The sequence below is a fragment of the Schistocerca nitens genome, chromosome 4 (genome assembly GCF_023898315.1).
Source record: "Schistocerca nitens isolate TAMUIC-IGC-003100 chromosome 4, iqSchNite1.1, whole genome shotgun sequence".
Lineage (NCBI taxonomy): Eukaryota > Metazoa > Arthropoda > Insecta > Orthoptera > Acrididae > Schistocerca > Schistocerca nitens.
Genome location: NC_064617.1, coordinates 149053032 through 149078991, shown reverse-complemented (window position 1 = coordinate 149078991; position 25960 = coordinate 149053032). Strand labels below are relative to the sequence as shown.

At 38.5% G+C, this 25960-nt stretch overlaps 1 protein-coding gene across 1 annotated transcript in view; it reads left to right on the top strand.

The window, feature by feature from the left end:
* The window catches only part of LOC126252791 (putative aldehyde dehydrogenase DhaS), a 196872-nt gene extending 172669 nt beyond the window's left edge, over window positions 1-24203 (top strand). Inside the window, exons 10-12 of the mRNA XM_049953727.1 lie at window positions 7100-7205; window positions 16750-16884; window positions 23412-24203. Of these exons, the coding sequence (XP_049809684.1) occupies window positions 7100-7205; window positions 16750-16884; window positions 23412-23943 (773 nt within the window). The 3' untranslated portion in view covers window positions 23944-24203. The remainder of the gene's footprint in view (window positions 1-7099; window positions 7206-16749; window positions 16885-23411) is intronic.
* Window positions 24204-25960: the final 1757 nt, after the last annotated feature.

The window sequence follows — 25960 nt, the reverse complement described above, 5'->3', positions numbered from 1 at the left end:
CATCAAAATTATGAGAGCTGTATCACTGTGGCTGGATAAAATGTTATTTTATTGATTACATAGGGACTGTTGTGTAAGTAGTTAATTTTTTAAAACACTGTTGCAACATTTCACAGTACACACTGCTGTTGATGAAACCCATAATATGCAATCACGGGGTACACTGTATATCTGGAATTTAGTAGAACATTTTCGTGTCACTGTGCTCATTGTATGGCAAACACTCATTCTTCTTTGGAGGAGACAACGTATAGGAATGCTTGGAAATGTAATCAATGAATGCATCCAGTCATTTTAAAACAGTCAGTAACGTTTTGTCTCTGGGAATATACTGTGAATCAAATCCAGATTGTCATCTGATGATGAAGTAGGCTCATGGCACATGCTGTGACTGGTCATGGTGTGTATATTTTCGTTCCATAAGATGAAGAGCAGCATGTTCATAGATGCAGGGGAGAGCTTCAGAAGTTCAGGAGTCCGGATATATGGAAACTAGCAATGGGATTATGAGGGAGGAGTGTACACATATTGATGAGAAGGACTGGTGTGGAAGATACACTACCAGAAAAAACAAACATTAGTACATCCTTTTGCAGGTTTCAAATTCACTCAAGATTTATTGCAGCAACAGTGCATAAGGAGTACATGAAATGATTGTATTTACAGATCAATAGCACAAGTGTTTTTGAGGTATCAGGTGTTGATCCACAATCAAAAACCCATGTTATTATGTGGTACAGCCTCCTTGGGTAGCAATGCAGGCACTGACTCTGGCATCCAGTTGATCATAAAGATGGTGAATACTGTCCTGGGATATGTTTTTCCACTCCTGCTTGACCTTTTCACATATTTTTGTAAGAACTGTTGATCAATGAGTCAGACGAGTCTCTTCTCGTTTGATCATATCCCAGATGTGCGTGATTGGAGACAAGTCCAGAGATTGCACTGAGCACGTGGGTGAGCATTATCCTGTTGGGACAACTCCTCACCTTCCTATTGCAATAATAGCCAAAAAATGGGTCTCTCAACATTCTGCACATACCTAGCACTGGTTAGCATCCCCTCCATAAATGCCAAAGGTGAATGAGAGTTGTAGCTTATTGCTCCTCAGACCAAAAAGCCGGGAGTGGGGCCAATGTGTCTTGAACAAATACACTCAGCTAGTCAGTGCTCTGATGGTCTATGTCGTACATGCAAATGACCATCACTTGCATGCAGACAGAATCTCCTTTCATCGGTGAGGATCACGGTACTCCATTTCATTTTCCAAGTGATCCTTTGATGGCACCAGTTGAGCTATGCATGTCGATGCTGTGGCATGAGTGGAAGATGGGGTAGAGGTGTGCATGCTCGTAGTCCCACTGCTAATAGTCAGTTTGCAACATTTTGTGTTGACATGTCTGGGCTCACAAGCCCTCTTATCTGTGCTGTGGTAGCTGTATGAACTGCCATTACTGCCCTTTACAATATAATGGTCGTAGTGAGTGTCTTGCTGTATGGACATCCAGAATCTTGTATATGGACATGGAATGTTCATGTGATCACTCCTACCAGCATCGTTGCACAACTGACAAATGCACGTCCAACTTGTGTTACAATTCTGTAAGACGATCACCACTCAGAGGGTCACAATTTGACCTTTGTAGCATGGTTGCTGGGTTGCTTCACCCGTGTGCACCACATTGAGCCTTATAGCTGTGAACATTCTTTATTAAAGTGCAGACACAGATAGATGCCATTATGTCATCTATTGATGGATGCTGTTGAAACCATTATCAGTACATTTACCATCCCTCAGGTGGCATATGATGTCATCAGATCAAAATCAATGTCATCTTTCCAGGTGTACTAATTTTTTTCCCCAGCAGTGTAGTTTTTGGTGCTTGTTTCATATGTATTATTAAAAACAAATTGGTGCATTGAATGATGCAGGCTATATAGTTGAATTACAGAAAAATGAACTACACATTAGGCAATCCTAATGTCAAGCAATGTCTGAACTTGATTTGACCAGTTGAGTTCATTTTGAAATATGAGGTGTAGACAAAAAGTTTTTACCTGCAGTCCTCATACACATTGAAAACCTCATGCCACAATACCCTAGCACACTGGTATTTGAAGCTAAAACCATTGCGAGTATCTCAGTAATTTGTTTTCCCCATTTGAAGGGGATCAACTCTGCAACAATCCATGCTGAATTGGTGGCAATGTACAGTAATGATGCACCCCCATATGGCACAGTGGATAGATGTCAGAGATGCTTCCAAGTGGTCAAACAAGTCTCAGTGAAGAAGATCAAAGTAGCAAGTCATTTCTCAGTGAAGAACTGGGAATCACAACAGAAGTGGAGGCCCTGGTACTTGAAGACCAGCATATTGTGATCGTGTTGGTTGTGAAAAAGTGAAATCAGTCATAGATAGGTTTTCAGCATCTAGCAAGACATTTTGAATGTGAAAAAATTTGCTGCCTGCTGTATTCTGCTACTGCTCACATCCATCAAATCCTGTCAAATAAGTGCAGCAGTGGAATTAGTGCAGCTGTTTTAGGGCAGTCTGGATGACTTCTTTAACCACCTAGTCATTGTGGATGAAATCTGAGTGTATCACTATCAGCCATAGACAAAGGAGGAAGACAAACAGTGGAAACATGTCTCATCACCACTGCCAAGAAAGGCAGTAATCTTACCATCAGAAGGCAAGGTTTTGCTGACTGTGTTTTTGGGATTGCCATGGTGTGGTGCTAATTGATTATGTTTATAAGGTGCAAACTGACACAGGAGCATGCTACCAAAATCTCCTGATAAGGGAGTGTTTTTGCTCCACAAAAGTGCCATTAGATTTTGCCCCCCCCCCCCCCCCCCCTGCCTGCCGGCCGAAGTGGCCGTGTGGTTAAAGGCGCTACAGTCTGGAACCGCAAGACGGCTATGGTTGCAGGTTCGAATCCTGCCTCGGGCATGGATGTTTGTGATGTCCTTAGGTTAGTTAGGTTTAACTAGTTCTAAGTTCTAGGGGACTAATGACCTCAGCAGTTGAGTCCCATAGTGCTCAGAGCCATTTTGAACCCCCCCCCCCCCCCCCCTTGCTCTCCCCCCTTCCACTGCCACAAATGCTCCTTTATTTTTTCTAACATGACACCCAGAAGCCAGTTTTTTGCAGGCATTGCTAAAATGGCAATGAGGTGATTTTTGAGGTGCAACATTTCTTGAACAGTCAAAATGCAGACTTCTAGAGCTAACCAATTCATACATTGTTGGGAAAAATTGTTGCACTGATATGTGAACATGTGGAGAAGGACTAAGACCATCGCAAGTTTCATGGAAGCTGATTGGTTTCTTCGAGGTGACAATTAAAAATTTATGACTATCCCTCTACTCCATTGCAAGGACAAATTTCTTTGAGTTTTAGTAAATTGGAAACTTGTACATTCATGGTTCAGCAGTTTCCAAGCTGTTCACTGTCACAAATAACTGTACCTGTGTAAACATGATTTTTTTTAGAAACTTCAGTTAGAAAAATAAAATGTTCCAGCATTTTCCACCAAACCTGCAGCAATGTCATCTCCACTGCATTGGCCGTGTGTGGGCAGGCATTATCATGCAGCAGGATAATGCCATTGGACAACATGCCTCCGTGTTTTGACTTAATAGCTCATCTAAGGTTCTGTAAGTGGCTTGATAATGCTTCGCATTCATGGTGGTTCCCCGTTCCAGGAACTCGACAAGCAGTGGGCCCTTGTGGTCAAAAAAAGGACATCATGACCTTACCAGAACTGGTGTGCATGGCCTTCGATTTCTTTGGATTTGGTGAAGTCGCATGTTTCCACCACTTGCTCTGACACTTGCCTTCTGGTTCAAAATGGTGACACCAAGTTTTGTCACCTGTGACAATATGTGACAAAGTTGTATTCCTCCTCATGATAACATTGCACATGATTCAAAGACAGCACCATTCGAGTAATGCGCTGTTCAATGGTCAGTTGGTGGGGAACCCATTGTGCACAGATTTTTTAAAAGTTCAAGTGTTGATGCATTATGGTGTGGGCGGTGCCATTGCTAATACCTAGTAACTGAGGGATCTTGTCCATGGTGATTCTGAGGTTGTCCAAGGCTAAAGCAATCACTTCCACAACCATTTCCAGTGTGATGACACGATGAGCCTGTCCAGGATGAGCATCGTCTTCCAGTGCCTCGTGCTCCTCAAGGAATCGTTTGCGCCATTTCACAAAACTTGAATGACTCAGACTCTACTCACTGTACACAGCCTTCATCTGTTGATATATTTCACGGCCTCCAACTCCCTCCACTGCCAAAAATCGAATCACTCCACATTGTTCCTGTTTACTCATCTGCATATTCGGTAGTGGACAATAACTTGTGTGACCACCTTATCTTCAGCGTGAAACCACACTGGCACTACGCCACATCAAATGGTGCACAGAAGTCAGTCTCTCTACCAATAGATGGCGCCACCATACCTGCAGTTACGTGGTGCCACCTTACGTGTAAGACAAAGGTAGACTCTGTGACCAGGTTTCATATGAATGAACCTCATATATTGTGAAAAGAAAAAGGGAAATGTATCTGTTGGCAAGAACAAGTAGAGATACTAATGTAGTTGCACACTACAAACAGTACTCAGAATTACTAAGGAAGGTTATGTAAAAATCAAGGAACATGAAAATAATATCAGAAATTAATAATTCCAACAGCAGACTTAAGGCTATTATGACAAGCAGCCACTGAACTGGATAACATCACTATTGAACAGTATGGATGGGTTATAAATGATGAGTCACAGGTAGCAAATATATTTAATAATCATTTCCTAAATATATAGCGACAAACAGTTAAAGAGAAAAATCATAGCAGTATGTTAAGAAAGTAACTCTCATAAATTCAGCCATATGTATGTATCACCTTCTGAAATTAAGAAAATCATACATTCTCTCAAAAATAAAAGCTGAATTGTGGTTGATGGTGTTTCCAATTGAGTACTAAAGATTTGTTCTCCTATGGAAATGGAAATGACCATTTGGCTTCATTGGCCGGGAGGCCCCTTGCAGGGCAGGTCTTGGTGCAGGTCTTATTACATTCGATGCCACATGGGGGAACCTGCGTGCTGGATGGGAATGAAATGATGATGAAGACAGCACAACACCCAGTCCCTGAGCGGAGAAAATCCCCGACCCAGCCGGGAATCGAACCCGGGCCCATAGGACGGAAATCCGTCACGATGACCACTCAGCTATTGGGACGGACTGTTCTCCTATAATAAGCCCAGTCTTTTCTGAAATATGTAATGCATTACTAACTCACAGCAGTTTTCCAGAGAGACTGAAATATGCCGTTATTAAACCTCTCTTTAAGAAAAGTGGTAAGAGAGATCTCAATAACCACTGACCTGTTTCACTGCTGTCATCATTTTCCGAAAATTTTGAGAAGGTGATGTAGCCTCGAAGAGTATCTCACCTTGGCAACAATAATATCTTCAGCAAATCACAGTTTGGGTTTCAAAAGGCTTGTTCTACTGAGAATGCCATTTACATGTTCACCCACCAAATTTTACAAGCATTAAATAATAAAATAGTGACCTATCTCAAGTAGTTGACTGTGTGAACCACAGTATTCTCCTAGATAAATTGAAGTTTTATGAGACTGATGGTATAGCTAACCAAGAGATAATATCATATTTAACCAAAGGAATGCAGAAAGTTGTATTTAACAATTCAACCAATACAGTCTGGGGATCTAGTTCTGACTGGGGAGAAATGACATATGGGGCCCACAAAGCTCAGCCTTAGGACTGCTGTTGGTCCTGATATATGTAGACAATTTTCCATCTAATATACAACAAACAGAATTAGTTCTCTTTGCAGATGACACTAGCATTGTAATCAATCCAAGCACACATACAGAAACAGAAGAAATGGTAAACAATATTCTCAAAAGTATCACTGACTGGTTGTCTGCGAGTGGTCTCCCCCTCAATTTTAAAAAGACACATCATATTCAGATCTGCCCATCTAGGGGTACTACATCAATAATAAGTGTAACACATGGTGAGGAAATAATAAATAGGCTGGAAACTTTAAATTCGTAGGTGTCCATAGTGATGAGAATTTAAACTGGAAAAAGCACATTTTGGAACTCCTAAAATAACTTAATTCAGTCACAATTGCACTTAGAATCATTGAAAATCTTGGGATAGACAAATCACTAAGTTGACATATTTTGCATATTTTCATTAAATAATGTCATTTAAAATAATATTCTGGGGTAACTCATCTTAAAGAAGGAAAGTCTTCATGGCTCTAAAAAATACTGCAAGAACAATATGTGGTGCTCAGCCACAAATTTTGTATAGACGGCTGTTTCAGGAGTTGGGCAATCTGACTACTGCTTCACAGTATATTTATTTCCTCACGGAGTTTATTGTAAATAATCCACTATAGTTCATAGAGAACAATGATGCACACAATTACAATACCAGAAGGGAAAGTGACATTTATTAGTCCACATTAAGATTGTCTTTAGCACAAAAAGGGGTGCACAATGCTACAACACAAATTTTTGATCACTTATCCAGTGATATAAAATGTCTGAGAGACAGCTAAGTAAAATTTGAAAACAAACTGAAAAAGATTCTCCTTGACAACTCCTTTTATCCCATAGAAGAATTTCTATTATAGTAAGGTGTAAAAGGTGGCAGGCAAGAATTACTAACTCACATTGTAACCACATTTACAAATTAATTTGTGGTTTGAATGTAAAATGACCTTTTCCGCATCATTATGATTTGTAATGCAGAATGATCCGTGGAACAAGAAACTAATTAATAACTAACACTTTGTGAGTTTATATGTGACGGTGTGTGAAGAATGAGAAATGGACTGCCCCGAAAAAAATATGGACATGTCTTTGCAATACAAGAAATTGCTTTTCAGGAGAAACAATAGAAAACTATGATTGAAGATGAATGAGACATTTTTAAAAATGTGGTAATCTAAATTCTATGGAGTTTATGGCAAGGAAATATAGTTTCAAGTTAGAAACAATGACTGCTATTGACTGTATGATCACTTCATAGCAATATTTTCACAGGGTTGCTACTGTACAAGATATTTCCAGAGATACTACCCACTGCAAATGAAATCAAAATGGACAATCTCAATTGTGGCTGCACCACCACCATTGCGAACAATAGCAGGTAACTTTTTCTGTCATGTTAATTGCTGTACACAGCCTATATTAAAAAACAGTTTATGCTTAAACAGTGTGACAACTAGTAAATGTAAAAAATATAACTTAATGGATAAAAGTAAATAAAAAGTCAGTTTTTCTAGTCATCACAGAATTATATTGTACGAGGTGTGACTGTGGGTAAGTCCTAGACTAAAAATTCAAAGTCTCAAAGTTCGATTCCAACAAAACCTATGATTTTTATCTGTCACTTGTCATTCATATCCGCCAATGATTTGTTAATGTGAAAAATGCCAATATATGCTGTGGTTCAACTTGAATGTTACATTTAAAGTTCCCCTATAACTGGCAATGCAAAGGTTGGAGGAAGGCAAGGGCATACCACTTACAATGGGACCATGCCTAGTAAAGCACTAGAGAGCTCAAACCAATCTTCAGCACAAGAGCAGCTTTACTTCTCAAGCTTTGAATGTGCTCTGCAAGATGGTGGATTTATCCTCAAAAGGTTTTGTGTCTTTTATAATATCCCTTCAGTAAAATCATGAGGAAATATTTTAAAATTCTTAGTCATGTGGATCCAAGACAGAATCAAGTGACACCCATGCACATCACTTAAACAGATGCAAAACTGACTGAAGCATACGTTTCCCTAAGTATTGTAACATGTAGCACAAGTACACAGGCTGTTTGTGTTGCATGTTGCACTTATTTATATTGTGGTGTTAACTATAGAACTTTATCCTAAAAGATTTTCCACTTACATATTTACTATTCTCTATAAAGAAAGCCATTAGAGCTTGTAGAGTACATTTCTTATGTTAATGTCCACAAATGAATGATTTTGTCACTGTTTCCCATGTAATTTTTTTAGATATGTGCTGTTTCTTATATTTGTTCCAACAAGACGCACTGAATGCCATTAGGTGTGGGAAATGCCCAGTAGTCAGGTGTGTTGCTGAGTCTGTGATTAAGATGATTTTCCTCCAAAAACCTCCCCTCCCCTCCCCCCACCCTTCCCCTGCACATTTGCAGCTCAGCAGCATTGTAGGAGTTTGGAAGTTATGGGGGGGGGACCAGAGTCTATTTGAAGCTTTGAGTCAGCCTGTGTGAAAAATGCCAATTGGTGCCACATGGCTGACAAAGGGCAGGAAACTGTGTTCATGTCTCAATTTGGCACACAGCTTAAAAGTATTACCAATGTTCATAACATTGTATAAAGATTGAAAACGTATCACCTGGGTGGCAATACTGTGTTGTATGACTTCCCTTCTAAATGAACAGCCTGACTCAGTAAACAACTTAATGTTGGGTTTATTCAATGGTTTACGGCTTTCTCTTGTATTCAGTATGCCACTTCATCAAATGACTTAGTCAAATTGATAATGAAGACTATTACTGTCCATTTCTTGGAAATCCTCTGTTCATTCATAGCATCTCAATGTTGGCCTTTTCCCATCTTCATTGATGATATTCTATTTTGCTCTTTGCTGCTTTTATACTGTACCATAAATTGAGCTGTGTAAATGCTGTCAACTTATTCATAACTGACTGACTGGGGAACACATTTAAGCAACTGTGCAAGTGAAGTAATTTTTACAGTTGTTCACTTTTATTTTTGGCTCAAACCAAGTTCTTCTAGACATTCATTTGTTTTCCTAGGCCAGTTTCATTTATTCTTAATTTTTCAGAAGTGCAGAACTTTTTCATTCAGCATTATTGGATTCATTCTTCAGATGTACCCTAAAATATAATTATTATTCTTAAAATAGTGTGGATTTGATGGACTCTGAGTTGTAAATTGGACTCCAGTATGAGATAACACACTGTGGTATAACAAATAGAACAGTTTCTACATTGGCACAAGGCACTGCAGTTTTTGCATCCCACCTTCAAGTGCCCTACATTGGAATCCTCATTCTGTGATGAGGCCACAAACTGATTGTCTCCCCGTGCCTGTACACAGAGCAGAAGTAACCATTTTTATGGCTTCTCTGCCGTAGGGGTGACATGGTAGCTGAAAAAAGATGGACATAAACCACTGCTGAGTAGCATGTGGTCTACTGGATATGTGGTGTCCAATCTAAAGAGTAAATGCTGTCAATTGATCCCAGTCATACCTTGCTACTGGGAGCTAAAGTGGTGGTGGCAGTGGCTGTATCTGCTGGCTGAGCAGCTGCAGCAGAGGCTGCAGGTTGTCTGTCCACCACAGATGAAGTGGTTTCTCATGTCTGGCGAGATCAGCACTCTTGACATTGGCTATTAATATACACTGCTCATGTGTCAACTGGCGGTTTACAGCTTGTCCAGAACCAAATTTTTGTGTCCAGATCAAGGTACTAACACTATTCTGGGTTTGATATGGATGTTGCATGGCGCACGCGTATAGGAGAGCCAGTACTGACTAACATAATGTCTGGACATGGCTACATCTCAGTGACAAATGACTCACATAGAACTATACATAATCATTGCTAAACATAGGCTGACTAGCATTGTCCACAGCACCTACTTACGACATGCAAAAGACAGCTTTTACAAAATGATAAAATACAGAATTATTACATTTTCAATGTTGACATAAAAGGCAGTAAAAGTAAAGAATACCTATAAACACTGAGCAGTGAAGCTATTTTGATTAACAACTGATAACTTATCCTTAAAATAGTATAAATAGCAGGTTCTACTTTCATGACTGAAATTTTGAATGTGTATCACATTATATATCTCTAAAGTATTACAAATAGCAGATTCTACTTTCGTGAGTGAAATTTTGTATGTGCACTTTTATCCCCCATATTTAGTGAACCCACTAAGAAATTGTCTGATTTAAATATTTTATTGACTAACATTTTATTTTAGTAAAATCATTCATTTTTGGAAACAAGAAAATTAGGGGTTATAATACAACAACATGGATTTTTGAAAAGATTACACTGCAGGATTCAAACATTTCAGACTTCTTATGGTAACAATTTTCAATGAATATATTTCTTAAATTACAGAACTTTCAGAAGAGACAACAAGTTCTTTAGAAAAAAAATCAGGACTCTCAAATAAGGTACATCAATTATAAAAAAATAATTATTGATGGGGATGAAATTTCAAGTGCATATAGTTTCCATGAATCAAAGGTGTTGAATATCTCTTTAAAGAAAGTGTTTTTACAGCATGGAGCAGTTTCTGAGAGGGCTATTTTTGTGGTAATTAGACACTTTGGCTCTTTGTTGTGCACTTAGTGGTCTGGTTGTTTGGAGGCGTCTGTAAGCATTTTGATGTCTATAGTAAATTATCTGTTTAGGAGATGCACACAATTGATCGCGCTGATCTTATGGAATTTTTTGGTGTGCTAGTAGAGTTCTGATACTGTGATATGAGGCATCTTTTGGGAGTACCAGTTGTTCTCCAGCACTAAAATTTGCAAGGCATGTTGAAGACTTAGTCTGTAGTAATTGCATTGCCACACTATGCTACCCAGCTGAAGGACATCCACTTTTCAGACACATGTTTAATAGGTGTGTGACTTCTGTTGCATAGGATAAAATTAACATTGTGAAAGAAGTGAAATGTTAACTTAATGGCTTTGGCAGCTTGTCTGGTCACAGTGTCATTTTATGGCTTTTATGCTTTTGTTATGTAGGATGTTTTCAAAGCATTTAACATTAATTTTAAAAAAAATGGAATTTGTGCAAGTTGTATTTTAGGACTGCTTGTTTGAACTTCACTAATAATATCTTTAGATTTACAACATGTTCCTGTGTAGTGTCACACATTACAATGTTATCGTTGAGATAATGTACACAGGTTGGGCTGTTCTTAATGTTTTTAAAAGTTCTGTGGTGCCCTTCCAGTGATACAAGCAAAACGGCGTGAATACTACCACTAAGACTTGCAAAACTTCATCTGAAAATATGCATTATACAAATCTGTTTTGAGAAATGTTAAGGGACTGTATTTTCAGATGGAGGTGATACTGACTGTGCTTATTGTTTTGGTGTGGAATTTACTGGTGCCACCTTTGATAATTGTTGAAGACGTTGATCTGTTGCTTGTGACGATTCACATTCTTGAGTAGTAAACATTACTTCTTCTACTGTAGGGCCCATTAATTGCAAGTGATTATGATGGATATCCCTACCAGAAACATCAAACAATGATGCCATGTATGAGACAGTCTACATAGATCTTTTGACAAGCAGAGTTTGCACATTTGAAATTCCACTTATTCCTTAACCCTCATACACTCCTGGAAATGGAAAAAAGAACACATTGACACTGGTGTGTCAGACCCACGATACTTGCTCCGGACACTACGAGAGGGCTGTACAAGCAATGATCACACGCACGGCACAGCGGACACACCAGGAACCGCGGTGTTGGCCGTCGAATGGCGCTAGCTGCGCAGCATTTGTGCACCGCCGCCGTCAGTGTCAGCCAGTTTGCCGTGGCATACGGAGCTCCATCGTAGTCTTTAACACTGGTAGCATGCCGCGACAGCGTGGACGTGAACCGTATGTGCAGTTGACGGACTTTGAGCGAGGGCGTATAGTGGGCATGCGGGAGGCCGGGTGGACGTACCGCCGAATTGCTCAACACGTGGGGCGTGAGGTCTCCACAGTACATCGATGTTGTCGCCAGTGGACGGCGGAAGGTGCACGTGCCCGTCGACCTGGAACCGGACCGCAGCGACGCACGGATGCACACCAAGACCGTAGGATCCTACGCAGTGCCGTAGGGGACCGCACCGCCACTTCCCAGCAAATTAGGGACACTGTTGCTCCTGGGGTATCGGCGAGGACCATTCGCAACCGTCTCCATGAAGCTGGGCTACGGTCCCGCACACCGTTAGGCCGTCTTCCGCTCACGCCCCAACATCGTGCAGCCCGCCTCCAGTGGTGTCGCGACAGGCGTGAATGGAGGGACGAATGGAGACGTGTCATCTTCAGCGATGAGAGTCGCTTCTTCCTTGGTGCCAATGATGGTCATATGCGTGTTTGGCACCGTGCAGGTGAGCGCCACAATCAGGACTGCATACGACCGAGGCACACAGGGCCAACACCCGGCATCATGGTGTGGGGAGCGATCTCCTACACTGGCCGTACACCACTGGTGATCATCGAGGGGACACTGAATAGTGCACGGTACATCCAAACCATCATCGAACCCATCGTTCTACCATTCCTAGACCGGCAAGGGAACTTGCTGTTCCAACAGGACAATGCACGTCCGCATGTATCCCGTGCCACCCAATGTGCTCTAGAAGGTGTAAGTCAACTACCCTGGCCAGCAAGATCTCCGGATCTGTCCCCCATTGAGCATGTTTGGGACTGCACGTCCAGCACGAACGCTGGTCCAACTGAGGCGCCAGGTGGAAATGGCATGGCAAGCCGTTCCACAGGACTACATCCAGCATCTCTACGATTGTCTCCATGGGAGAATAGCAGCCTGCATTGCTGCAAAAGGTGGATATACACTGTACTAGTGCCGACATTGTGCATGCTCTGTTGCCTGTGTCTATGTGCCTGTGGTTCTGTCAGTGTGATCATGTGATGTATCTGACCCCAGGAATGTGTCAATAAAGTTTCCCCTTCCTGGGACAATGAATTCACGGTGTTCTTATTTCAATTTCCAGAAGTGTAGTTTGGCAGCCCAGTCTCAAGATGACTGCCCTAACTTTTTATGTAGCTGATGGAATTATAAAGCAACAACAACAACAACAACAACAATAATACTAATCTTGTGATAATAGGATCTAGGTAACAGAAATTTCATTGATAGGCTAGACTACTGAGTTTGTTAGCAAAGCTAACTTCGCTTAACAACAGATAAGTTTTTAAGCTTATGCACAATTGAAAGATTCTGCACATCCAAATAATGTATCTGGTAAGCCTCAAAGCACAGCTGTAATGACTGCACATATGAGTCCCAGTCTTCTCATGCTTCTGGAAATGGAGAGAATGAGAGACAGACAGAAGCCAGATTACTACCAGCTGTTGAGAGTGAATTGGAGGACTAAGTAAATGTGCTGCAATTTTACTGAGCAGTTCCATGTGCTGTTCCTTCCTGCAGTTTGGAAAGTAACTGTCAATATAGAATCGCAAGAGCAGACTATGATTTCTGATTGATAAATAACCTGATACCGAGAGTAATGTTGTTGATACTTTTTGTACCTGTATCAGACTAAAATTATGGTGATACCTGAGTTGAACAGACAAGTGAAGGTAAACATTAAGATAAGAAATGAAATGGTGAATTGCTATTTAGAAGTACAACAATAGATGGCAACAGAACTGTAACGAATTTTAAAAGAAGAACTGCAGTGTCTAAGCAAGACTTCGGAAATATGAGTAATTTATTAACAAACAACCACCTTAACATAGAAACAGGAAATAAATTCATCAAGACATTTATTTGAATCATTTTAAGCTATACTTGTGAAGAGCAGACCCTGGGGAAACAAGAAAAGGAAAAATTTAGAAACAACAAAAGTGTGGATACACAGAAGAGCTACACAAAGTTCCTAGACTGAAAGAAAATCTAATAAACAAACACTAAAGAGAAAAGGACAGTGATCAACATAATAATAAGAAGAAAAACTACATTGAATGGACAGGTACCTCAGCATAACAACTTCATAAGAAAACATATTAGAAGGAAAAATGTTGGGGAAAACCCAAGACATGGAGCATCCATATTACAAGATGTTATCAGTGGAATGAACTTTAGCCACTACAGCCAGATGATAAAGGTGATGAGGGATAGAGAACAATGCCTACATCAACAAGGAAGTGCTTTCGGTCTCTGATGATAATTATTTTACTGACAAAAGATGTTTATTTTCACTTCTTTGAATTGCAGTTAAATGTTTTCTGCATATTTTATATTTATTTTGTGTTAGTCTCAGTAATTAAAATATTTTACATTTCATAAATAGTTGCTCGTGGATAGAAGATATACATTGTTTCAATGGCTTTTCAATAAATTTTTAGGAAAAATAAAGAAAAATTGAAAATATTATAGGCAGAAATTTAAATAATGATGAAAATTGCATGTGAAATTGATATTACTAAATTTGGAATTGATTTATATGTAAAATACTAATAAGAAAAATGGCTCTTCAAATTTAAATCATTATGTCTTTCTTTCTCAGCCCATCCGGTAGGTCTCCCCTGACCTAGGGTTCTGAGTGACTTTTCCAATATGTACCCATTTTCTTAAATCTCTCCAGTCCTTTTCCTTCACCCCTCTTCCTTCCCCTTCAACTCTTCTGTTGGAAGGAGGAGCCACTGGCTCCGAAAGCTTGAATAAGTTAAACCTTTTTGTGTGTTATGTTCTCCTGCCACTGCTTGGTGAGTAGATTTTTTTTTCTATCCAATTACATTTTATTATGTAATTTGTTAGATATTTTAGGATAGTCACAAACAGTTATACTGCTGAAATGAAGACTGAAATTAAGTAACACAAAATACTATAAAAAGTTTGTAACACTTTGTAGGTTAATGATTTTGATTGTATTTTGCGTGATATTTACTTCTGTATAATTAAAAATAGATGCAGTATGTATTTCATCAAGCTTAGTATTTTGTTTGAATTAAGTGTAGTATCTTGCTGTATAATTCAAAGTCAATGCTATGATGAGCTGTTGTAATAAAAATCTGAAAGATCTATGTAGAATTGCTTTTATTTGCATCTTGCTCCAAACCCCCAAGGTTGAAAATCATCCCTTTAATGAGTTAACTATGGAGCACTTGTTTTATCTACATCTACATAGGTACTCCGCAAGCCACCATACAGTTCATGGCGAAGAGTACCCTGTACCTCTAGTAATCATTTCCTTTCCTGTTCCATTTGCAAATACACGGAGGGAAAAACGACTGTCTATATGGCTCCATATGAGCCCTATTTTCTCATATCTTATCACCCTACTTTCTTGTATCTTATCATTATGGTCCTCCTGTGCAATGTATTTTGGTGACAGCAGAATCATTTGGCAGTCAACTTCAAATGCTGGTACTCCAAATTTTCTCAGTAGTATTTCTCGAAAAGAACATTGCCTTCCCTCCAATGGTTCCCGCTTTAATTCCTTAAGCATGTCCATAACACTAACGTGTTGCTCGAACCTACCGGTAACAAATATAGCAGCCCGCCTCTGAATTGCTTTGATGTCTTCCTTCAATCCTTCTTGGTATGAATCCCAGACACTTGGGTAGTACTCAAGAATAGGTCCTACCAGCATTCAGTATGCTGTCTCCTTTACAGTAAATCACTTTTTCCTAATATTCTCCCAATAAACTGAAATCAACCATTCGCCTTCCCTACCATAGTTCTCACATACTCATTCCATTTCATATCACTTTGCAATGTTACACACAGATATTTAAACAACTTGACTGTGTCAAGCAGGATACTAGTAATATAGTATCCAAACATTACAGGTTTGTTCTTCCTACTCATCCGCATTAACTTACATTTTTTTATACTTGCAGTCAGCTGCCATTCATCACACCAGTTAGAAATTTTGTCTAAGTCATATTGTATCTTGTTACAGTCAATCAACTTTAACACCTTACTGTACATCACAGCATCATCAGCCAACAACTGCAGTTTGCTGCCCGCCCTGTTCACCAAATCATTTATGTATATAGAGAACAACAGCAGTCCTGTCACACTTCCCTATGGCACTGCTGATGATACCCTAGTCTCTGATGAATACTTGCCATCAAGGACAACATACTGGGTTCTATAACTTAAGAAGTCTTCGAGCCACTCACATACATGTGAACTCATTCCATATCCAGTACTCGTAAATGTTTGTCATATGCCACTCTGAAAAAATATTTGAAGTATTAGTCCAGCAGTTCACGAATTTAGCTAAAAAGTGCCCATGTTTGAAAGTTATTTATTTGCCAAATTGTGTTTTGAGCAGAAGTCAGCACTGTTTTAAGTGTAATTGAAACTGTAGTTGCTGAATAAGCTGCACTATTTTGGACTCCATAGGAATTTACTACCCACATCTTTCTCATAAAATATGTCGTCATGAGTCGGTGTTTATTTTAACTGTTCTTGTGTTGTTTTTTAATTATCAGTTTTTTTATTTTTATTTATTTATTTATTTTACATGTCATTGTACACCTGGCACCAATTCCTCTTCTACACATGGTAAAAGTTTATTTTCTCCCAGTTACCTTATTTCTGTTTTTATTATTTATTTTATACTCTGTACTGTCATGTTTGACTTTTAATATATGTGTTTCTTGTTTGGGAATTCAGTTTTCATTTATTCCGGTTCTAAAAATTGATTAGTGTTGTTTTGCATGCCACTTATCTAAAGAGGTCAAATAATTTAAGATTCCACATGTTCTTTCATGGTAAAACTCCCTCATAATGATGACATTATTTTTTTCTGATTTACATTTTTAGCCCAAAATATCTGTTCCACCTCTGTCCTTGCCCCCATTCTCCCCCTTCCCCACATCATTTAAAATGTAACATTAAGTTTTTGTTTTGACACTAAACCATAAACAAAGTCTCATAGCAAATATTATTAATTTCAGTAATGATGTTTGCCGAGCTGTGGATGTTTCACTTAACATAAAAAACTCATGGGAGAAAAAGTCATGTCAGCTGAAAACAGAGATTTTGATGAAGTGCATAGACATCATGAATTCTCGAGCTGATGACCTTAAGAGGTAACTAATAGACAGTACTGATAAATTTTGTAAGTGTTATAATGAATACTGCATTTACTGACTACTCTGCAATTCAACCTAAAGCATTTGGCAGAAGGTTCATAGAACCACTTGAAGGCTATTTCTTCCACTCTTAAATAGTATGTGGGAAAAATGAACACGTACATATTTTTGTGGGAGCTCTCTAAATTTGTCTTATTTTATTCCTTGTGTAGGTGGGACACAATAAAGTATTTTCACTTTCAGTAGAAAAGTTGGTGAAGAGATCGCCTCGAAATAAAAAATTCCTTTGGTTTGATGATTGCCACCCCCATCTCAGGTATCGTATTTGTGACACTCTCTCCCGTGTTTTGTGAGATCATACAGAATGACCTGTCCTTCTTTGAAGTTTTTTGATGCTTTGTCAACCCTACTTGGTAAGGATCCCATACTCTGCACCAGTGTTTCAGAAACACATTGACAAATATAGTGTAGATAGCCTATTTAGTGTTTTTCCAATAACATGCAGTCTTTAGTTCACCTCCTACCCAAAGTTTTCTGTGTTATGATTCCAATTTAAGTTGTAATTGCACTCCCTGGGTATTTAGTTGAACTGACAGTCTTTCAATTTTTATGATTTACTGTGTCATGAAAATTTAATAAACTGTTGTATGTACTCTTGTGTAGTGTTTAGTATCAATTGCCACTTTTCACATCATAGAAATATCTGTATTACTAAATGGCTGTGGTCCCCCATTACCAGTAGTAGGTTGTCTATCTAACGACTTTCAGGGAGAAACAAAAATTGATTTGCAGTATCTCATATAATTATTGACCGAATTTAAAAATTTAAATGCTGCCATAGCATTGCTTGTTAAGCAATATAAACTTGTGCTAAATATTTAACACAATAAATCAAGTATTTAAGTTAAAAACTGGGTATATGTCTTGAGAAAATGTAACTCACAGCATGCAAATTACCTAAACTGTATTCACCCAGTATTTTAGAATAAGAGCACGTAGCAGCTTCCAACAAACTTTACACATAATTTCAAACCTTTCAAAACTTTTTCTCACTGAAAACCCCACAAAAAAATAAAAGGGAAAAAGCTTATCGCTTACTATGTTTTCACTGTTCATGCAGTAAAACTTCAGCATAAAATATGACATCTTAATCTTTTACTTCTTTACTACTATTTCTATTCACAACAGATTTTGTAGGCAGTATCCACATATACCAATGGATTTACTTGCAAAATAATATCATAGTGCATTGCAGTTCAGAGGATGTGTTGTCATAAACATTGAAATCCATGAAAAACAAAGTTTTACATCTTCAACCATTAAGGTTTCACAAGCTTAACGTCAAATATTTAACACATTAACTCATTTGTATAGTAATCAGAAATCTGAAGCTAAGCAGTTTTATACATGGTAGTCCTATTCTGTAAAGAATTAATAGTGGTGGGGAGGGGGTTACTGGTCTTGTTTAAATAATTTGCTTTGATCTTCTAATGATTTTACTAGATGGTAAATGACACCATTGTCTGCAGACAGTCTAAGAGGGGTGTTCAGATTGTCTTCTTGTTCATTTATATAGACTGAAAACAGCAGACAGCCTGTAACATTTCCTTAAGGACCACAGATATCACTCCTGCTTCACTAGATGAATTCCTGTCAATTATGATGAATTGTGAGTAATAAAACTGAGATGGCACTCCATGGGTTCACAATTTGATTAAAAACAGCTTGTGAGGAACAGTGTCAATAGTCTTCTGGAAACCTGAAAATTGGGACTCAATGTAAGGTTCCCTGTGGGAATAAAGAGCCAGTTGTGTTTCACAAGAACAAAATTTTCTGAATCCATGCTGGTTATGTGCCAATAAATAACTTTCTTCAAGGTATTTAATAATATTTGAATATGGCATATGTTCCAAAATCTTACTGCAAATTGATGTAAGTGATTTGGGTCTTGTGTATTGGTGTGACGTGTGCAGTTCTCTAGTCTTTAGGTATGGATCTTTCATTGAGTGTGTGGTTGTATATTGTTGCTAAAAATAGACCTACTGCATCAGCATAATCCAACAGGAACCTAACTGATACATGGTCAGGACTGGAAGACTTGCCTTTATTAAGTGATTTAAGTTGCGTCACTACACTGAGGGCATCTACTTCTAAATTACTTATGTTGGCAGTAGTCCTTGATTTGAATTCTGGTATATTTACTTCATATTCTCTGGTGAACAGTTTTTGGAAAATTGTCTTTCATAACTCTACTTTAATGACCTTGTCTTTGGCAATATTACCATTGCCATGGCAGAGTGAAGGTATGGATTGTGTCTTAGTGCTTGTATACTTTATATATGACCAGAATCTTTGTGACTTATCTATTTTGAAACAGTTTTGTTATGGAAACTGCTGAAAGTGTATCACATGGAAGTCTGTGCCGAATTTTGAGCTTCTAGAAAACATTGCCAATCTAGCAGAGTTTGCATGCTTTTAAATCTGGCACACTTTGCTCATTGCATCTGCAACAGTGTCCTGACCTGTTTTGTGTGCCACAGGTTATACATTCTTTCATTAATTTACTTGGTATAAAACTCTCAATTTCTATAGCACTATTTCTTTGAATTTAAGTCACATGTGATTGGTGCTTACATAGTCAGTTTGAAAGGAATGGAGACTAACTTTTAGGAATGTGTTTAGTAAATTTTTATCTGCTTTTTTAAAATAAATATAATTTTCAGTTATCTTTGTTGGATTTTGATTTTACAGTATTAAGACTTGCTACAACAACCTTTGGTCACTAATTCCCGTATCCACCATGGTGCTCCTTATTTGCTCAGAATTACTTGTTGGTGAGAGATCTTATATGTTATTACAGTCATTTACACTTCGATTGGGCTCCTCAACTAACTGCTCAAAATAATTTGTGGAGAAAGCATTTAGTACAGTTTCAGACAATGTTTTATCCATACCAGCACTTTTAAAAATGTTTTTTTGCCAACATATTGGAGATAGGCTGAAGTCACTACAAACTCGAATTGGTGTGTTTCAAGTACCTATTCGAAATGAGACTCAAATTTTCCCCCAACAATGGTTCAAATCGCATCTGGTCATCCAGATTTGGGTTCTCTGTGATTTCCTTCAATCATTCCAGGTAAATACCCCGGGATGGTTCCTTTGGAAGGGCATGGCATATTTCCTTCTTTATTCTTGACACAGTTTGAGTATGTTGATGGGATGTTAAACCCTAACCTCCCTTCCTTCTTGTTTCCTTAACCTTCTGTTGGGCGCGGTGTTTGTCGCAGCGAGATTGGGCGCGGTGTATCAAATTGATGACACCGTTTATTCACGTGATCAATTATTAAATTCTGTTCGCAAAACATGTTATAAGTGCCAAATATATTTAAAGAAAGACAAAGATGACATACGAGCACAACTGCAGTAGAAATATTCATCATTCAGATTTCTTATCGTCAATGTTGGGCTTTAGTAACAAATGATAAAAACTTCGCTTTTTCATTTGCTTCTTTATTATATTTCACTAATAAAACACATTAAAAATGACAATTATCTTTACAGAAAGGCTATTATGACACTGGAGCAGAACAACAATGATATTACAACTCATTCATTTGTTTCATCGTCACTTTTTGACTGTGGTAACAAATGCGGAATTTTTCCGCATTCAGAGCAAAAAGGTTCAATGTGTATCAAACAGATAGGCTTCTGACACATTTTGCAACAATATTTTGTCAGTCTTTTTTTTCTGTGCAGGTATTACACCTTTTCCTCTTGATCCCAGTCCCTTGTTCTTCGTTACTGCCTGTGTCTTCTGCTTCTTCTTCACATGTTGGCCTATATTGTTGTAGCCGCAGTTGAAGATCTCTGTGAATTCCTGAGGTGTCCAAGCATCTACGAACCATGTGAGGTAGAACTAACGCATGTGAGAGTTGCTTCAGGAATCCTTTTCTTCGGATAAAATTCTCGTTGTTGCCATAGTAAATTACTTGTGAATTGATTCCACTCATATTGATCATTGCAAAAAGTATGACCATGGGCCAATGGCACACATTTCTTGCTACATTGTATGAAGCGGTCAACTTATCTGTAGTGTCGACTCCACCTTTGGTGCTATTGTAAAATGTTACAATGGATGGCTTCTGTTTATCTCCAGTGTCAGCATCTACTGAATTATCTTCATGCAAACTTGATGCCAAGATACCACACTTCCCCTTTTTAGGAACGTAGGAAACTAGAGTACAGCCTTTCTTGAAGCCGAAAAGTGAACTATGGACAGCCCTGCCTTTACTGGTAGCAAACTCCAGAGGAATCTCACGTTTGATTTTCTTCATCGTCCCAAAAAAAGAAAGATTTTTTCTTCTTAGCTCTTCTATCAAACCAATACTAGTAAACCAATTGTCTGCTGTCACATTTCGACCTGACTGATAAATTGGTTCACATAGTCGCAGAACAACATCTGAAGGTTTATTGCTAACGTGGTACAATCCTTCTGGCTGCAGCCCAGCGTATATTTCCAGATTATAGAGATAAAATACTTGGGAATCCACAAGAGCATATATCTTAATTCCATGTTTGTTTGGTTTGCTAGGTACGTATTGGCGAAAACTGCACCTTCCACGGAATCCTTCAAGTTTCTCATCTACTGTAACGTTTTCTCCGAGGGTGTAGGATTTCTGGCAATTCTGTACAAACAGAGAAAATATTTCTCGAATCGCTGTTATCTTGTCTAATTTTCTCCTTTCATCGCGAGTCGCACGATTGTCAAATCTAAGGCACCTCATGATGAATTTGAAATGTTTTATGTTCATAACGAGACGAAATTTTTCAATTCCATCCCCATCACTTCCCCACAGATTTTCTAAGCTTTGTCTGTTACTTTTGTTAACACCAGCCAAAAACAGAAGACCAATGAAAGCTTTTAATTCAATAATATCTATAGGTTTTACGTCTCTCTCTCGCTGAAAAGAAGCTTTGATGCTCTCAATATACTGATTGGTATACAGAACTATAATCGACAAAATGTCGTCATCTATGAGGCAATTCCAACATTCCAAAGGCGTTCTCAATGCTTTCGCCGCACCTATAGGACCAGGTAACTTTCGAATAATATTGTGGACCCTGAAACGTACTCTCTGCGATGGTGGAACTGTATTCCATTTTGTCTCTTTGTCCCTTCCAGTATAATAATGCTGGCTTTCTTCAAGTACTTCCTCGTCATTTTCACTGTCGTTTTCCTCTGTTTCTGAATCTTCCTGCCGAACTTCAACTGCGTCATCATAATCTGTGTCTACTTCATTTTCAAAATCCTCTTGAACTTCATCATTATCCTCTTCAAACAACATTTTTTGTTTTTCTGCAACATGATTTGGGTCAAGGAGGTTGTACGTCTTACTGTAGCCTGCCATGATCAAGTGTCTCACACCTAAAATGATAAAATTCCTATAAAATAACACAGTCAGGTGCAGTGTATCAATTTGATACCTGATACTCAAACATTCTTAACTGACGATTAAACGGTCCAAAAAGAAAATAAGTGCATTACACATTGTATATTAACATTGTACTACTTACTAAGTTATGTTGATAACCAAAGAAATGAATTGTTGAAATGCAACAGGAACGGGCGCAGTGTATCAGACTGATCAATCAGCACATATATCAACAACAGAGCAGTCGTATCGACACTGAAGCACACAACAATGACAAGCGTTCGGAAAAGGCTAGCTACTAGTGAGTAGGCGTCAGTGCTGCCACTCGTTGACAAATAATTTACAGTAAACTTCGAGGTGTATCAATTTGTTTGAACAGCTGCGCCCGACGGAAGGTTAAACCTTCCAGCAACTGTATCATCTGACTTGGGGAGGGGGAGGGGGGGGGGGAGGGCAGGGAGGGAGGGAGGGCGTGGGGGAGGGGGTAGAAGACCCAATTATTAATTTATTATGGTTATTGAGTATAATCTCTACACATAATAATTCATAGCAAGTATCTACTTCAATTTGAGTTCAAGTACTTCTAACATCAACAAACATGCCACCACTAACTGAATTTTTCTATCCTTTCTAAAGAATGTTATGTCCTTCATAAAAACTTTAACTGAACTTGTTTCCATCTTTAGACACTTTTCAGTGCCTACAGTGATTTCTGCTTTTGCCCCTACTAGCAGTCAGATATTGCACATAGCTGTTTCATGTGAAAAATCAACAGTAGCTACAGCACACAAAAAGTCATCGCGATGACCAAACCGGTGGGACAAATGTATTAGTTGTAATGGAGAGTATTTTGAAGGGGATAAGGTTGTTTTGTAAACAGTTTGAAAATATACAGCTTTTAAAAAATAATTCTTTTTTTATGGGTACCCCTCATACATAAGCAGTGTGTGTGTGTGTGTGTGTGTGTGTGTGTGTGTGTGTGTGTGTGTGTGCATGGGGGAAGTACAATGTATTTATTTTTGGTCATTTACTTTACTTTATAATTTTATTGCTACCTGGCCCTTGTTAAACCTCTTGTTTTATGCGTTATAGGAAGACTAAGCTGTCAGAGTCTCAGCTGTCTTGGTGTGTGGAACGGCTCACATTCTGGGCATCAGTGTGTGGCAAGCAACAGCTCACTTCATCTGTTTGTGTGGGAGAGAAACATGTATTGTCATACAAGGAGCCTGTCGGCATTGTGGCAGCAATACTGTCACACGGTGATCAAAAACTAGGAGTTGACATTTTGGCTAGTTCCATATGCTTTGGAAATTTAGTTGTGCTTGCAAGTTGCTCTTTGTTGTTATCTGAGCTGCAAACAATCCTCCAAGCAGCAGGTGTACCAGCAGGTGTCATTAAAGTGTTGACTGGAAATGAGGTAGTGGCACCCCTTACTGAACATCAAGCAATTGATGCCATTTGGTACAGAAAAGAAGATACAGAGAGAAGGGAGTATTTCAATAAAGTGGCTGGTTGGGGTATGAAAAGAGTGTGGGAGATACCATCAACAGTTCCACATGAAATATGGGAGCATAATTCCACTGTAAGTAAAACAGTATGGGTACCCACTGCTGAAGGATTTTGAACAGAAGATTCATGTAAAAAAATATAAACACTGTAACAGGGACATGTGGTAGTAAAGATGCAACTTATATTTTTAATGTGAAAAACTATGGTGTGTGATATTTTGATATATAAGTGTAACTGTACAAACAGCTGAATAGTTTCATTGGAAACAAATTGAAATGGTTTTTGCTTTCATCATATGTATATATTTTTGTAACTTGTCATAAATATCTCATACATGTAATTCAGAACCTGCAAAAAAAGACATTTTTTAAGTTTTATTTTGTTTTCATCAAGAGCCTCCTATCTGAAAGCTTCTCAATTTTACTCATAACATTTTGACAGTTTAAGCCAACGTTTTATTTAGCCAAACTGGCACACAGCAGTGATGTCACAAACTTCTGAACACTAAAACCATTTTAAATTTCCATCCTAAGCTGTCAAATTCTTTACACAGATGAACTTTATTACATCGTTTATTACATTACTGGCCAGTTTCAATGAAATTTGTGTCATATGTGAAAACTATTTAGTATTACACAACTGCATTTGAAAATAACCACATGTCAAAACTACTGGCCAGTAATGTAATGGATGATGCAGTAAAGTTCATCTGTGTAAAGAATTTGACAGCCTACAGTTGACATCTAAAATGGTCTTAGCATTCAGCAATTATGTCGAGGCTATGGATCCACATATGAAGACACTAATATGCCTATCAATGTACCCTTTTGGAATTGGATTACACTTGTCATCAGGCTTTGCTTGCAAAAAGTGTTAGGTTGATACGTAAGTTTGTAGTGTTGTTCCATAACTTTAATAAACACAACAGATACACATAACAGAGGCTTTAGTCATCAGTAATATATTATGCTTCATTACACACAACAGTTTGCTAATGATGGGGTAACTTTTCAATTCCACGACTGTAGAAAGCAAATGGCTTTGAGGCAAGGACCCCATCAAGTCATATTCAGAGCATATTTTCATCTGGAAAGCAAGTTCCATGAAAGTTGTTCAATAGAGAGCAGGAAAGATGAAAATATGAGGGTACAAGATCATGTGAATAAGGTGGGCATGGAATGACTTCCCAACCAAACTCCTGTAAAAAGTTTTTTGTTAGTCTTGCAGAACAGGGTTGGGCATCATTGTGGAGTAGGACCACTTCACACTATATCCTGGTTGTTGTTGGATGCAGTAGAGTTCATCTGTATAAAGAACTTGACAGCCTACAGTGGATATCTAAAATGGTCATAGCATCCAGCAATTATGTCGATGCTATGGAGCCACATGTGAAATATCCCTATCAATGTACCCTCTTGGAATTGGGTTACACTTGTCATCAGGCTTTGCTTGCAAAAAGTGTTGGGTTGATACATAAGTGTGTAGTGTTCTTCCATCTCACATCTGCAAGATGTCTCAGTTGTCCTTATGTTAACATAAAGATACCATTTCTCATTACCAGTAATGATACAAGATAGGAATGATCAGTATTGCTCATAAGCCAATTGGTGACAAGCAAGCAGAGGTGCACATATGGCCACCCACTGATTTTTGTGGTTGTGGCTTAGAGCATGCAGTAACCATACACCCAATTTTTGAACCTTCCCCATTGCATACAAATGTCACAAGATGGTGGAATGATCACATTCATCAGTTCTTGAGTACACTGATGTAGACCATTGTGGAGTAATGTGTTTAAATGATCTTCACCAGACCCGAAAGGTCTTCCTGAACATGGAGAGTAACTAATGTCAAAATGATCCTCCTTAAAATGAGAAAGCCATTTTCTTGCTGTTCTTTGTCCATCCTCAAACATGGCACAGATGTTTCTGGCTGCCACTGCTGCTGTCCCCCATCCATTGAACACAAACAGAACAACGTGTCAGAAATGTTCTGATTTATCAACTTAGCACTTCTCTAGGTCCACAGCTCCACTTACTATCCCCAAATGACAATATATAAATTGCATACAGATGCATAAGATATAGCAGAATTAAAATATTAATGTGCAGAACAAGATAAAAAATATAGAA